The 14,382-nt window shown below is 50.2% G+C and overlaps 1 protein-coding gene across 1 annotated transcript in view; it reads left to right on the top strand.

The window, feature by feature from the left end:
* The first annotated feature begins 3,318 nt into the window (after window positions 1-3,318).
* PCOLCE2 (procollagen C-endopeptidase enhancer 2) overlaps window positions 3,319-14,382 on the top strand; it is a 52,841-nt gene continuing 41,777 nt past the window's right edge. The window contains exons 1-2 of the mRNA XM_066241579.1: window positions 3,319-3,649; window positions 4,786-4,894. Of these exons, the coding sequence (XP_066097676.1) occupies window positions 3,573-3,649; window positions 4,786-4,894 (186 nt within the window). The 5' untranslated portion in view covers window positions 3,319-3,572. The remainder of the gene's footprint in view (window positions 3,650-4,785; window positions 4,895-14,382) is intronic.

Below are 14,382 nucleotides of genomic sequence, written 5' to 3'. Positions count from 1 at the left end.
GAACAAGGAGGGCTGGCTAGCAGGGGTGCGGCCCCTCCCTCTCCCCCTCAGTCTGACCCCCTGCCCTGGACGGGCTGCTGCTGCTCCGGCACCTCTCAAGATAATTGGAGACTGTCATCTGAGATGAATCGTGTTGAGGAAAAGGCCAGTGAAAATGGACTTCAAAGAGGCTTCGAATGTTCACTGGAGAGATATTCTCCAGGATTTTATCTTCAAAAATGAAACTGGAAATTCAAAAATTAAATTTATGTTGCAGTGAACAAAACATCATTCCTATGGGCCACTCGGTGCCGTTCTCACGATGAGCAGAGCGGGCGACTCCGTGGGCATGAGAGCCTCCTTTTCCTACAAAAATGCGTTCCAGCAAAATAAGAACATCCCTCCCCTTCACTTTTGACTTCTATAATATTTTTTTTCTTTCTTTTATTGATTTTAATTTGTTGTTCACATAGTTACAAGTGTACCCCCGAACAGATCTCCGTCTCCCCCCCCCTTGTTCTCCTTGATACTTTGGCCCCTCCCCCCACCCCCTTCCCCCCTTCCCTCCCTGGTTTATTATCCTGCTCCCTCTCTCTCTCTGTGATGAGTCTATACTTTCACCAATGTCTTTCTTTGTTCTATAGTATTCATAATGTAGAAGATCGCCTTTGAAAAAAAAATACTGTGGGCCCCCCTTTCTTTTTTTATTTACTCACTGGCTTTTCTTTCATATTTTGGCATTAAAAATCATTCTTCTTTGGAAGGAATTTCCGGTCAGCAAGCTTTTTTTTTGGTTTCTTTCCTTTGGCTGTCCACTGGAGGGACTCGTCCAGGTCTTCACGTGTCAAGAGAGCCTTCGTTGCCCATGTCTTCCCACACCACTGGCGCCCGTTTCATGAAGCCATCCTTGAGCCACCGCCACGGCTCGAGTGGGCACTGGATTCACAGCATCTTTTCGGGTGTTTACAAAGATGAGGGACTGACCAGAGACGGACCGACGGGGATGTTGACACATTGGGCCTCGCTGGATGTGCTAAGAATAGGCAGCAAGGTGTGTCTGACGCGGTACAATTTTTGTAAGCGGTCAGCCCGCTGGGGGATATTTTCGTATTCCCATGACTGGTTCTCTGTGCTGCCTGGTGGGCAGGAGGGACGGGGTACTATATGCTTTGGGTCACGAGGATCGTTTCACCAACCGCGCTGCTTCTCCACGGAGACCCACCCACCGGGTCGCTGTCCCGGCTCCCTCGCCCCTTCCTGTGGCTCCCTGCCCACATCAGGGCTGCTGGGCTCGAGTGCAGAAACGGGTTTCCCGGGAGTGGACCTGACACACACTTTCAGAGTCCACTTGAGCCTGTCTCGGTTTGAACACATTAAGCTTCTCAGGACATTTAAGGTTTAGAGAATTCTGTTCAGAACAGTGGCTTCACACATCTAATGTGTGTTTCTAAGACCCAATCATATGTGTTCTAGTAAACTTTTTTAACATCACACCATGACATCGACGTCTCTCTGTGTGTCCCAACAACAACAGAGCCACCAGTGTAGGGACCCCAGCTCTCTGGTGAGGACATGAACACAGACGCAAGTCCGTAACTTAAGAAGTACCATTGTGTATTTATGCTCAAAACAGTTTTCTATTCATTTAGCTGTGTTTAATATTTTTGTCTTTTAGTTTTAAAATTTGAAAACTTTTAGCTTACTCCTAAGAATGAAGTACATATTTTCTGGCTATGATAACTTCAAATCATTACCAGAAAGTGAGTTGAGCAATATTTTCACTTTATAATTTAAAATAGGACTTTTCAAACATAAGACTTTTTAAATAAAATGTCATCTAAAACATTTATGTGGTTGGATGGCAGATTCTTGAAATGTGTGCCAAATAAACAAACATTTATTTTGCTCTTTGCTTGTTTTAAAGCGATATTTATTGGGTTGAGAGAACATGTTTCAGGATATAAAGTAGTTTGCCAAATTCTGTAATCCCTTTTTTTAAAAAAAATGTTGCACAGGGTGTGGTGCCTTTAGAAAAATTTTGAGAAGTTGTAGTTCTCGGTTTTTTCCTTCTCTTTTTTCAGAAATAGTAAAATAATGCAAACTCCACAGAGAACTATTAGTTCCTACTATAGGCTGATGGGCTTCCTCACTATTAAAAGTCAAATTATTCCCTGCAGCTAGTTGTTACTACTTTCCCCCAGGAGTGGCTATGCTGTTAACTCATTATTAGAAATGGAGTCTTGATACCGACTAATTTAATGTTGTGTTTTTGTTTTTTTGAGGGGTTTTTGTTGGTTGTTTTGTTTTTTTACTTAGAAAGGTGTCAACATTCAGCTACATCCCTCTTGCAGTGGTATGGTTGTTGAAAATCTCAATAAACCCACTGTCTTCTTGTATTTCTTTTATTAATCCCTAGTTACTGGGAAGCACTCAACAAATTAAAGATTTAGAATTGTTTTGCTGGTCCCGGTCGGCTGGCCCACTCCGCTGGCCAGAGGTCCCGGGTTCCACCCTCTGTCAGAAACAAAGAGTTGATGCTTCTCTCTGTCTCTCTCTCTCCTCAATGGAAAAGTTTTAAACATTTTTGAAAAATAAAGTTATTTTTCTATAATTAGAGGAAAGCCTTGATCTCACAAAGCTGGAGTTGCTGTTCTTAGAAAAACAAATTCTCTGTGAATCTTAACTTATCCTTTTCAGAGATGATTGCAAAGAAAAACACATTTTCCGAACTTGAGAGGTTGGGACGCAATGGTTCTGCCTCTGTCTCCTCACCTGACACAGTTAGTGACACAATGTCTCAGTGGCTGAAAATGCACGCCTGGCGCCTGCGCGGAACCCCTCCGTATTCTCACACACCAGCGACACAGGGAAGAACCTCCAGACGAGATATTCAAGAAAGACAATGAGAGCAGGGGCAAAAACAGGAGAAGCTCTCTTCTGTGTCCCCTTTCTTGCCTTAGGTGTGGGTGTTTGAAGGAGACAGAAATAAGGAATCCAGGTTTTTCAGCAAGCGCTCATACTTGTTTAAAAAGCCACTAGGGAAAAACACTTCCCAAAGCAAACCCTGACCCTACCACACCCCACACCCCACACCCCATGACCGTCTGTGGGTCCTGGAGGAAGCCAGGTCACGCTTGGGTACCAAGGGGCGGCGGTGGGGGGGCGGGGCGGGGGTCACCCGTACTCCCTGTCCCCACAGGCCCCTGCAGGTGGGTGGGACCGGACTGTGGGTCCCAGGTGCGGGGAGGAGACGCCCGCCTGCCCCCGGAGAGGAGAGGAGGCGCTCCTGCCCGGGGCCGCCCCTCCCGCCGCCGAGAACAAACGGGATATTCAGCCGAGGCCAGTGGCTGCCAGCAACTCCTCGGGGAAATGAAACGTCGAGTCAGGCTGCACCGTGAGCGCCTTTAAAAGCGCCCGGACACCGCTGGACGCGCACACGCGGATACCTGGCTGCCCGCGGCCGCACGCGCGTGTGTGTGTGCGCGCGTGTGAGTGAGAGCGCGCGCCGCGTGTCCGAGCCGGGGCGCAGCAGAGTCCGAGTCCGCACTGTGCGCGGGGAGGCGGGCGAGCCGAGGGCGTCTGTCTCCACGGCCATGAGCGGTGCGCGCGCCTGGGCGGTGCTCGGCCTGCTGCTGGCGGCCCGGCTGTCGCGGCAGCAGCCCCCGGAGAGGTAATGCTCCCCGCCGGATCCCTCCTCCTTTTCTCTCTCCTCCTCCTCCCCCCGGGGCAGCCCTGCAGCCTCGCGCGCGCAGCTCTGTGCAGTCCACTCCGTGCGTCCCGGGACCTGGTCCCGCACGCAGGCTGTCCCCAGGCCCCAGGTCCACACCGGGCCGCGGGGCTCCCGGCTGGCTGCGGCCCCCCGCCCTGGCCGCCGACTGGCCACTCGGCTGGACCGGCCACCACGTGGCGAGGGCGTCATCCGACCTGCGTCTTCCCTGCCCGCGTGTTTACGCGGACGGAGGGAAGCATTAGGGCCCACATGTGTGGACTCTGGTTGACTTCTGATTTTTCCCCGGGGAGAAAGACCGATGCCTACTAGGGGAAAACTCGCGTGAGGCCCAGCAAGCTGCTCCTATCCACTTAACTCTTCACCGACCTCTGAGCTGCCAGGCTGCCCCGGTACCTGGACCAGGGCACCCACCATGGCCAACTTGGGCATCTCCTCTAACACCTCCATCACTACAGACCTCCCTTTCCAGTGGGGGGGCTCTCCCAATGCCCAATGATTTTCAGAGAAAGAGAGGAGAATTAGGCATCTCTCCAAACCTGGGAAATTTCAACTTTTTTTTTGAATTAACCAATTGCTTGTCTACCTTTAAACCATGCACTTCACACAGCCTAGCTCTCATTTCTCTCACTGCCCCTCGCTGGGTGGGGACTGCGGGAGGGAGAGGGGGTGGGGGAGGTGGAGGAGGGGAGAAGGGAGATAGAAGGTGAAGGAAGGAGAACACACAATACAGTATACAGATGTGTTATAGAATTGTGCGCTTCAAACCTGTATAATTGCATTAGCCAGTAATTTTGATAAAAATTAAAATAAAAAAATAAAATTTTCATTTACTAGTAAGATACTTGGAGGACTTGGCTGCACCTGGATGGATGGATGGATGGATGGATCTGGTGTTATTATGATGGAGATAGGGAGCAACTGGACAGAGCGTGCTATCAGGCTATACTTGAAATCTCCTGAGAGCCAGCAAGCTTTCAGATCCCTTATTCGGTGCAGGCGTTTATTGATCCACACTCACTTCATCCATATTAATAGACGCCTTTCTCTCGTTGACGTGGCCCCCTCTCACTTCCCAGGCCCGGTTTCACGTGTGGCGGAGTCCTGACTGGAGAGTCTGGATTTCTCGGCAGTGAAGGTTTTCCTGGAGTGTACCCTCCCAACAGCAAATGCACTTGGAAAATCACAGTGAGCACATTTTCAAACGGTCCTCTCCTGGGAGTGGGTGCCCGGAACAATGGAAGACAGGCTGCTTTTTTCCCCCTGGGAGGTCAAGGTGCGGGTGAGGGGCCAATGTCTGAAGGTGAGATGTTGGATTTGCCGCAGCTATTTGGAGGTTTTATTATTAATAGAACTAGTGGCGCCCGGCATTAGCGATCGGAGAGCGTGCCAGACAGAGCTCGGAGGGATAAATCCTTAAAGCAGATGTGTTTCTGAGAACCCTGCGTTTCGTGGATTAAAAATTAAGGCTATTTTCAGTCAAAGGCCTGTGGCCCTGATTCTTAGAAGCTATTTGTTGCCTGTGCCTTGCATAACTGTCTCCCCCGGGGGAACAGAAGATCAAAGTCAGCGCTTACCCCTGACCACTTCGCATGCATTACAGAAAAAGGGGCAGGGGAGGGAGACAAAAAGTCCCAGTTAATGTCCCTGACTTGAAACCGCCAGTGAGAGCCATTAGAGAATGAGCATCGATTCCATTTATACGTGGAATCTGAAGGACAATATAAACGGACACACAGAACAGAAACAGACTCATAGACACAGAGAACAGCCTGGAGGTGGCCAGAGGGAGGGGGGGGGGCCGGGTGAAAAGGTGAAGGGATTAAGTACAAATTGGTAGTTACACAGTGTCACAGGGATATAAAGTGCAGCACAGGGAATGAAGTCAATAACGTTGTAGCAACTATGTAGGGTGCTGGGTGGGTGCTGGAAATATTGGGTGAATATTCTGTCAAATATCAGCTTGTCTAACCCCAGGCTCTATACTTGACACTAATATAATACAAAATAATATTGAATGGAACAAAAGTTAAATAAATTAGCAAAAAAAAAAAAAATGAGAATAATCATCAGAGGGACAAAGGCTAATAAAATGCCTGTGCTGGTTAGTAATGGCATAGATGATGCTGAGGATAGGACTCAGAGTTAAAGCCATCAGCTTTTCAGAAAAAGATGTTTGGATTTACAGTTAGCTAGATTGAGTCATCTTCCCCTGTCAGCAGAGTAGGGACTGTTTTCTTCTTCATTCTTTGGTTGTTGGGAAGCTGTTTGGTAATGGAACACCGTGGCTCACCGAGACATCCATTCACTCAGAATACGCCACCCACAGATTAGGATTTTTAAAAGCAGCTCTCTCCAACAGCAGCACTGTGTGCCAGACACTGTGCCAGGTAATGAACAAGGATAATCTCACTGAATGCTCCAGATCACTCTAAGAAAAGGGCATAATTATCCCCATTTTATAGAAGGGGAAGCAGAGGCCTAGAACAATTGGTATCAATCTATTTGACCAAACCTTTGGTAAGTCCAACTTTATGGAAAGTGAAACTTATTTTGCAATGAGGCATTCCCAACAAGGTCATTTGACAGACAGATGAGAGGGGTTCCCCTCCATAATATAAGCCCTGACTCTGAGTGAGAGGGGTTCCTCTTCATAATATAAGCCCTGACTCTGAGTGAGAGGGGTTCCCCTTCATAATATAAGCCCTGACTCTGAGTGAGAGGGGTTCCCCTCCATAATATAAGCCCTGGTTCTACGATATATTGATGCCCTCCCATCAGATATCAACGACCTGATGAGCTGGCACAGACTCCACCATGTTGCAGTGCCTGGGGCCAGGAGAGCATAAGTCATAGAAAATACTTTTGAAATACTGGTATTAGCATAAATGTGAAAGACGACTCAGAAACAAACATAAAGGTAACCTCACCAGTGGTGGCGCAGTGGATTGAGCACCGCCCCAGGATGCTGAGGGCCCCGGCTTCAAAACGCCAAGGTCCCTAGAGCGCGGGATTGCCAGCTTGAGCACAGGGTCGCCCCCTTGAGTGCAGGATGGTCAACATGACCCTGTGGTCGCTGGCTTGAAGCCCAAAGTCACTGACCTGAAGCCCCAGGTGGCTGGCTTGAGTTAGGGGTCCCTGGCTGGGCTTACGCACCCTCCCCTCACACACTTACGAAAAGCAATCAGTACACTAAAGTGAAGCAACGGTGAGTTGATGCTTCTCGTCTCTCTCCTTCCACTCGCTCCCCTGCTTGTCTCTTTCTTTCTCTTAAAAAAAAAAAAAAAAAAAGTAACCTGGTTTTCATATTATAGTTGAATTTCATTGGAATTAAATGGCTACAAGGTCAAAATGACCCAAGAAATTTTATGACTGAGAGGAATCCTGGCCCCCAACAAGGAGGAATTCACAGTTGGCTATTTATTTGGGGTGTTACGGGACACCCCTGTGTGGCGTCAGACTTGGATTAGGGGGGGCGGTGTCCAGTAAGGTTTTCCTTGGGAAAGAAGGGGGTGCCTCCAGAGAGGCCCGGCTGCCTCATTCTCCTGTGGGGGGCAGAGGAGGTGTAGATGCTTCGTTTGGACGCAGTGGAAGGCCTGTGGGCTCGGCAGTCACACCTCCGAGATCCACCTTCTCCTGTCACTCATCAGCCGTGTGACCAGGATGGATCTCTCCTAACCCTCCAGACTGTTGTGAAGATACAGGAAGATAGTGCAGGTAGAGCCCTTGTTGTGAAGATACAGGACTGCTGTGAAGATACAGGAAGATAGTGCAGGCAGAGCCCTTGTTGTGAAGATACAGGACTGCTGTGAAGATGCAAGAAGATAGTGCAGGTAGAGCCCTTGGGCTCAGGGCCTGGGATGCAGTGAGTGCTCAATACCTGCTCGCCATCACTGTTTGATTGCCATTATCCTCGTGATTGCTGGTGTTGAGTTGTCCTGTCTTCTGCCCCAACGTGGCAGGTCACTGCCCACTGCTACCCCTCACCACACTGGCCAGGCTGGGCTTGTTGGCATCAGCTCAGAGCAGTGCTGACCCTCAGGGAACAAGTGCATGGTCATCTATATCGAGGAAGACCTTCCTCCTGGGCTTGGGTCCCCAGCTGTAATCTTACTGGAGCGACTCGGTGTGAGCCGGGGCAGAGTCGGCTTCCAGAAACAGGGACCAGCAACAACAGCGGCTCCGGCAGAGGCTAAGTCCTCCCTCACATAAAGGACCGTGGAGGTAGGCAGCCACCCAGGAGTCGTGTGGCGGCTTCACAACCATTAGGCACCCAGTTATCTTTCTCCCCCCTCCCCCGCTCTGCACGCCCCCTCATGGTCCAAGATCTCTGCTCCTGTGCCAGCCATCACCTTCCTGTTCCAGCCGACTCCAAAGGGAACAGAGGCCAAACCTCCTCCCTTTAAAGACGTTGTGCAGAATTACATGCCACTTGCTCCTTACCTGTCACTGGCTGGTTCTTAGGTACGTGGCCACTGCTGGCAGCAAGGTGGCTGAGGGTCATGTCTTCTGTCACTGTGGAAAGAAGGGAAAATGAGCAGTGGACAGGCAGTCTTGGTGACATACTGATTTGGGGCATGAAATTGAGAAACAAATGCCAACCTTTTTGGGGAGAGGGGAATAAAGAGTTGTCTCTAGAAAGCGGGGCTAAGGTGGAAGAAATGACGCCCAGTTCGCTTTCCGAGTTAGAGGCTGTACGGTTTCGTCTCTGGGCCCGTGGAGTTGTTCCTGCCGCCAGGGGCTGCCTCTCTGGTGCCTGCGTTCGGGCAGCCACCATGGCTCCCGGAGGAGCCGGGCATGCTCTCTTGGTCTTCACGAGAGCCTCAGCAGAGCGTGTGCAAAGGCCCTGGGTGCCTCAAGGTTCCCTTGTGACACCACCTTTGTTTCTTTGTATTTCACAAGGAAGAGCACAGATTCGTTTGCGAAAACATCCGTGGCCCTCTGGTTTGTCGAAGAAGTGGACGGGAGCTCCCAGCTCCCGTGGACTGTAGCGGAGACGAAAGAACCGTGGTAGCGCTAACCCGGTAGCCCTGAGGCTTTTCACATTCACTCAGTGATGTGTGTCGAGCGCTGGGCACTGTTGGGCGGCAGAGGCAAACCAGGCCGCCAGGCGCTTTGCCTTCGTGCTGCTGGTTTGGGGGTAGACAGGCAATTGTTGTTTGAAAAACAACAACAAGAAGTCAAGTATTGATAAATTATAGAACTAGAATAGATATCACATCACAGACAGGACAGCGATGATGGGGGGGGGGAACAGAAAATAACAAGTGTTGGCAAAGATGTGCAGAAATTGGAACCTTTGTGCATTACTGGTAGGAATGTCAACCGTGCCACTGTGAAAACACTATGGCAGTTCCTCAAGAAATTAAATATGGAGGCCCTGGCTGGTTGGCTCAGTGGTAGAGCATCGGCCTGGCGTGCAGGAGTCCCAGGTTCGATTCCCGGCCAGGACACACAGGAGAGGCGCCCATCTGCTTCTCCACCCTTCCCCCTCTCCTTCCTCTCTGTCTCTCTCTTCCCCTCCTGCAGCCAAGGCTCCATTGGAGCAAAGTTGGCCCGGGCGCTGAGGACGGCTCCATGGCCTCTGCCTCAGGCACTAGAATAGCTCTGGTTGCAACAGAGCAACGCCCCAGATGGGCAGAGCATTGCCCCCTGGTGGGCATGCCGGGTGGATCCTGGTCGGGCGCATGCGGGAGTCTGTCTGACTGCCTCCCCGTTTCCAACTTCAAAAAGATACAAAAAAAAAAAAAAAAAGAAAGTAAATATTGAGTTGCCACATTACTAAGGCATTCCACATCTGGGTCGATTCCCACAGGAAGGGAAAGCAGGGACTTGAACAGGTATTTCTGTGTCTGTGTTCATAACATCATCACTCACAATAGGTACAAGACAGAGGCAATCCAGGTGTCTGTCCACAGAAGAATGGATAAACAAAATGTGGTACAGACATACAGGGAGCACTATTCAGCCTACAAAGTAGAGAAATTCTGACACATGCCCTCCACATGGATGAAGACATCCTACGTGACATAAGTTAATCACAAAACGGTCAGTACTGTAGGACTCCACTTAGATGGAGCACCGACAGCAGTCACATCATAGAGACAAAGTAGAGGGTGGTGGCCGAGGGCTGCGGGGAGCAAGAATGGGAGTTCGTGTCTGATGAGGACAGAGTTTCCGTCTGGGAAGATGAGAAAGTTCTGGAGGTGATGGTGATGGTCGCACAACAGCATGGATGTACTCATGTCTCAGGACTGCACATTTAAAAATGGTTGAAAGGGTTAGCTTGGTGACGTGTATTTTTTTAAATTTTTTTAAAATTTTTATTCCTGTATATTTTTTAAATTTATTTATTCATTTTAGAGAGGAGAGGGAGAGACAGAGAGAGAGAAGGGGGGGAGGAGCTGGAAGCATCAACTCCCATATGTGCCTTGACCAGGCAAGCCCAGGGTTTCGAACCGGCGACCTCAGCATTTCCAGGTCGACTCTTTATCCACTGCGCCACCACAGGTCAGGCATGGTGACATATATTTTATCATAATAAAAATATATTAAAAATAGGCCCTGGCCGATTGGCTCAGCGGTAGAGCGTCGGCCTGGCGTGCAGGGGACCCAGGTTCGATTCCTGGCCAGGGCACATAGGAGAAGCGCCCACTTGCTTCTCCACCCCCCCCCCCCTTCCTCTCTGTCTCTCTCTTCCCCTCCCGCAGCCAAGGCTCCATTGGAGCAAAGATGGCCCGGGCGCTGGGGATGGCTCCTTGGCCTCTGCCCCAGGCGCTAGAGTGGCTCTGGTCGCGGCAGAGTGACACCCCAGAGGGGCAGAGCATCGCCCCCTAGTGGGCAGAGCGTCGCCCCTGGTGGGCATGCCGGGTGGATCTCGGTCCGGCGCATGCGGGAGTCTGTCTGACTGTCTCTCCCCATTTCCGGCTTCAGAGAAATACAAAAAAAAAAAATATATATATATATATATATATATATATATATATATATTAAAAATAAAGTGATGGAGACCTGGCCAGTTGGCTCAGTAGTAGAGCATTGGCCCAGTGTGTGGAAGTCCCAGGTTCAATTCCTGGCCAGGGCACACAGGAGAAGCATCCATCTGCTTCTCCACCCCTCCCCCTCTCCTTTCTCTCTCTCTCTCTCTCTCTTCCCCTCCTGCAGCCAAGGCTCCATTGGAGCAAAGTTGGCCCGGGCACTGAGGACGACTCCATGGCCTCCGACTCAGGTGCTAGAATGGCTCCAGCCACAATGGAGCAACACCCCAGATGGGCAGAGCATCGACCCCTGGTGGGCATGCCAGGTGGATCCCGGTTGGGCACATGCGGGAGTCTGTCTGACTGCCTCCCCACTTCTCACTTCAGAAAAATACAAAAAAATAAAAATAAAGTGGTGGAATATTGTGCAAGTCCATTTACACGAAATGTCCAGAAAAGGAACCTATAGAAAGGGGAAAAGGAGATTGGTGGCTGCCTAGAGCAGGGGAGAGTTACAGGAATTAACAGGAAGTGGTCAGGTGGGATCTTATTGAGAGGATGGAAAGGTTTGAAAACTGACAGTGATGGTTATACAACTTGATGTACAAAAAATTACTAAATCATGCACTTGAAATGGGTGATTTTATAATTTGTAAAATATACCTCAAGAAAGTTGCAAAACACACACACACACACACACACACACGCACACAACATGGTGGCGGGATAGAGAGTGGCTATGGTGCTTCATTTAGGTGGGATTGTCTGGGAAGGCCACTCTGAGAAGGTGACATTTAAGTGGAGGCCTGAGGGACGAGGAGTTAGCCATGTGAAAGACTGGGGAGGAGCATTTTAGGCAGAGAGACCAGCAAGTGCAAAGGTCCTGAGGTGCAAAGAAACTTGATTTGTCTAAAGAACAGCCAGGCCAGCGTGGCTGGAACAAGGGGGACATGGGAGGAGAATGTAAACAGGTGAGCAGAGCCCTACAGGTCATGGTGAGGAGAACTTTGAATTTTAATGGAGCAGGAGTCCACTCGAGAGTCTTAAGCAGAGGACTGAGGTTACAGTGTAGTCCCCCTTTACACAAGGGGAATATGTCCCAAACCCCCAGTGGATGCCTGAATCCAGGGACATACTGAACCCTATCTATACTATCTTTCCCCCTATACATACATATATACATACATACATATATATACATATATACATATGATAAATTTTAATTTATAAATTAGACACAGCACTAGATGAACAATAACTAGTAATAAAAATAGAACAATTACAACACTATATTGTAATAGAAGTTATGTGAATGTGGTCTCTCAAAATATCTTACTGTATTGTATGTACAGTGTGATTGTTCTGGAAAAAGGGCTGACTCACGTCCTGGGTGGGATGGAGTGAGATTTCACCAGGCTACTCAGAAAGGCAAGCCATTTCAAACTTACGCATTGTGTATTTCTAGATTTTTCCATGTCCTATTCCGGGGCCATGGCTGACCATGGTTACGGGAGCCGTGGAAAGGGAAACCGTGGATAAGGGGTTCCTGCATCTGATTGGAAATACGGTCTGGCTGCTGAGTGGAGGAGGAACGCAGGGAGTGGAGAGTGGGAGCAGGGAGGCACCACATCAGTGGAGCTGGGGAGAGAGAGGAGGGTGGAGTGGACCCGGGCGGTAACGAGGGAGGCGAGTAAGCACGGAGTCCCGCGTGTTGACTCGGCAGCTCGGAGTGCAGCTCCGTCACCAGCCCAGGGGCCGGATGCACCCGGCTCCAGACAGGGCTGTGCTTCGAGTGTGTCCTCCTTCGAGGCTGTCAGGGGAAGCCCCCCCAACCCCGGGCTGGCAGAACCAGCCCATGTGTTTTCCTGCACCTGCAGTCAGTAAACCAGGATAGAGTGCCCACTGGGTGACTCAGCGTCGTTCTTATTAAAGCAACACAGAGACCCCTCCAGATGGACGGGTCGTAGCGTGCCCTCCAACTCGGGGTTCCCGTGGCTGGAGAGAAATACCCTCACAGTCCCTGCTTCCCATTCGATTCTTCCAGAGTGGAGGGGTGTCCCAGAAAGGTGGCTTCCACCACCACTTTGTTTTTACTCAACTCTGTCTTACCCGTGGGAGTGGAGGAGGGGGTGGGGGAGGGGGGTGAGGAAAGCCTGATTTCAGCGTCTGTACCTTTGAGAAGGATGAATGGTACCCGCACACTCAAACTCCCTAGCCAGTTGTGCTGGACCTTCTGGTACGGAAGTACAGGATACAGACTGGACATTCAGATCTGTCCTGCATGTCCACTAGCCAGCACTTTAACCTTTTCCTAGTGATTCCTTAGACTGCTGTACTGTCTACTACACCATTCACATGGGCTATCTAAATGTAAATGAATTAAAAAGTAAAAATGACAGATTTCAGTTCCTCGGCCACACCAGCCGCGTGTCAAGTGCTCAGTAGCTGCGTGTGCACAGTGCCATCCACATCAGCTAGCATAGAATACGGATACTTTCATCACAGAAATCTCCTCTGGACACGGCTGTTCTGGAGAAGTTTCGAGCTCCGTTTTCACTGGTGTCAAGGTGTCGAGGATGCGGATGCGCCGTGCTGCTTAGCGGACTTCCGCTTTGCACACAGGGAAGCTGACGCTTCTTCTGCATCGTTGTTGGAGCTGTGACTGGAATCCAGCCTCTGGACTCACTGCTATTTTTCTGGCCTCCAATTCTTGGTGACTCCATGTAGTCTCAGGTTTTACTCATTAATTTTGCTGTGTTCTCAAAAGTCAGAGATTAAATGAGGTAATGGAAGGGTGAAGAAACCATTAGATATTTTGTAATCCACGATGGGGTGGAGGGTTTCTTAAAGTTTTCTGTTGATTTTTAGGGCTGTTAACCTAAGAGCATCTGCATGAAATGGCTAGTCAGCCGACGCGGCAGGGGTCAGGTGGGTTCTGACAGCAAAGGTATGCGTAATCCTCTGAAAAACGGTGTCTTTTCTCCTTAGCAGCTTGTGAGGACAGTAGAATTAAGTTGAGGCAAAAGTCACCCCAAATGATTAAGGATGAGAACCAATATCTCAACCTATACCCCAGTCCTGCAACAAGAAATGAAACTCCAAGAACTGGCTTCCCGACCTCTGGAGCCCTGTATTTCAGTGGTCCCCCTGCCGGGTCCACGTGCCCCCAGGGGCAGGACTGTGCACACCGTGTGCAGGAGACAGTGTGGCATCTCTGAGGTCGTGAGAGGAACTCGGGAGAGTGGATCATTGTCAACGAGAGCACAGCCACTGTGATGTTGTTCGCGGACACGTAGGCCAGGCCCAGGCACCGGGCTGGGTGCTGGGACAGAAACATGAAGACAGAGGTGGTCTGAGCAGGGGGCTCCCCATGATGCTGTGCTCCCCGGCCCTCAGCGGAACGTGAGATAAAGCCCACCAGGTTTGCCTTCTTGGCCCCAGAGGCGGCCCGGCACGGAGATCACCTTTCCACATGAGAGGTCAGGGAAATTGCCACAATCCTGTGGTCATTCACTGGGAAACCAGAGGTTCATCTTGCCACCTCAACACATAAGCTTTCAGAGGAAATCCGTATCTAACTGAATCAAGTCTTAAAACTCCTCTATTAGCCAGTTTTAACATCCTCTGCAGTATGGCCCCTTCCGCCCTGCCTGGGGTCCCAGCTTACCGGTCCCCTCTGTGGGCACTGAGCGCCTCCTT

This window comes from Saccopteryx bilineata, chromosome 8 (genome assembly GCF_036850765.1).
Source record: "Saccopteryx bilineata isolate mSacBil1 chromosome 8, mSacBil1_pri_phased_curated, whole genome shotgun sequence".
Lineage (NCBI taxonomy): Eukaryota > Metazoa > Chordata > Mammalia > Chiroptera > Emballonuridae > Saccopteryx > Saccopteryx bilineata.
This window is presented reverse-complemented; position numbering and strand designations above follow the sequence as displayed.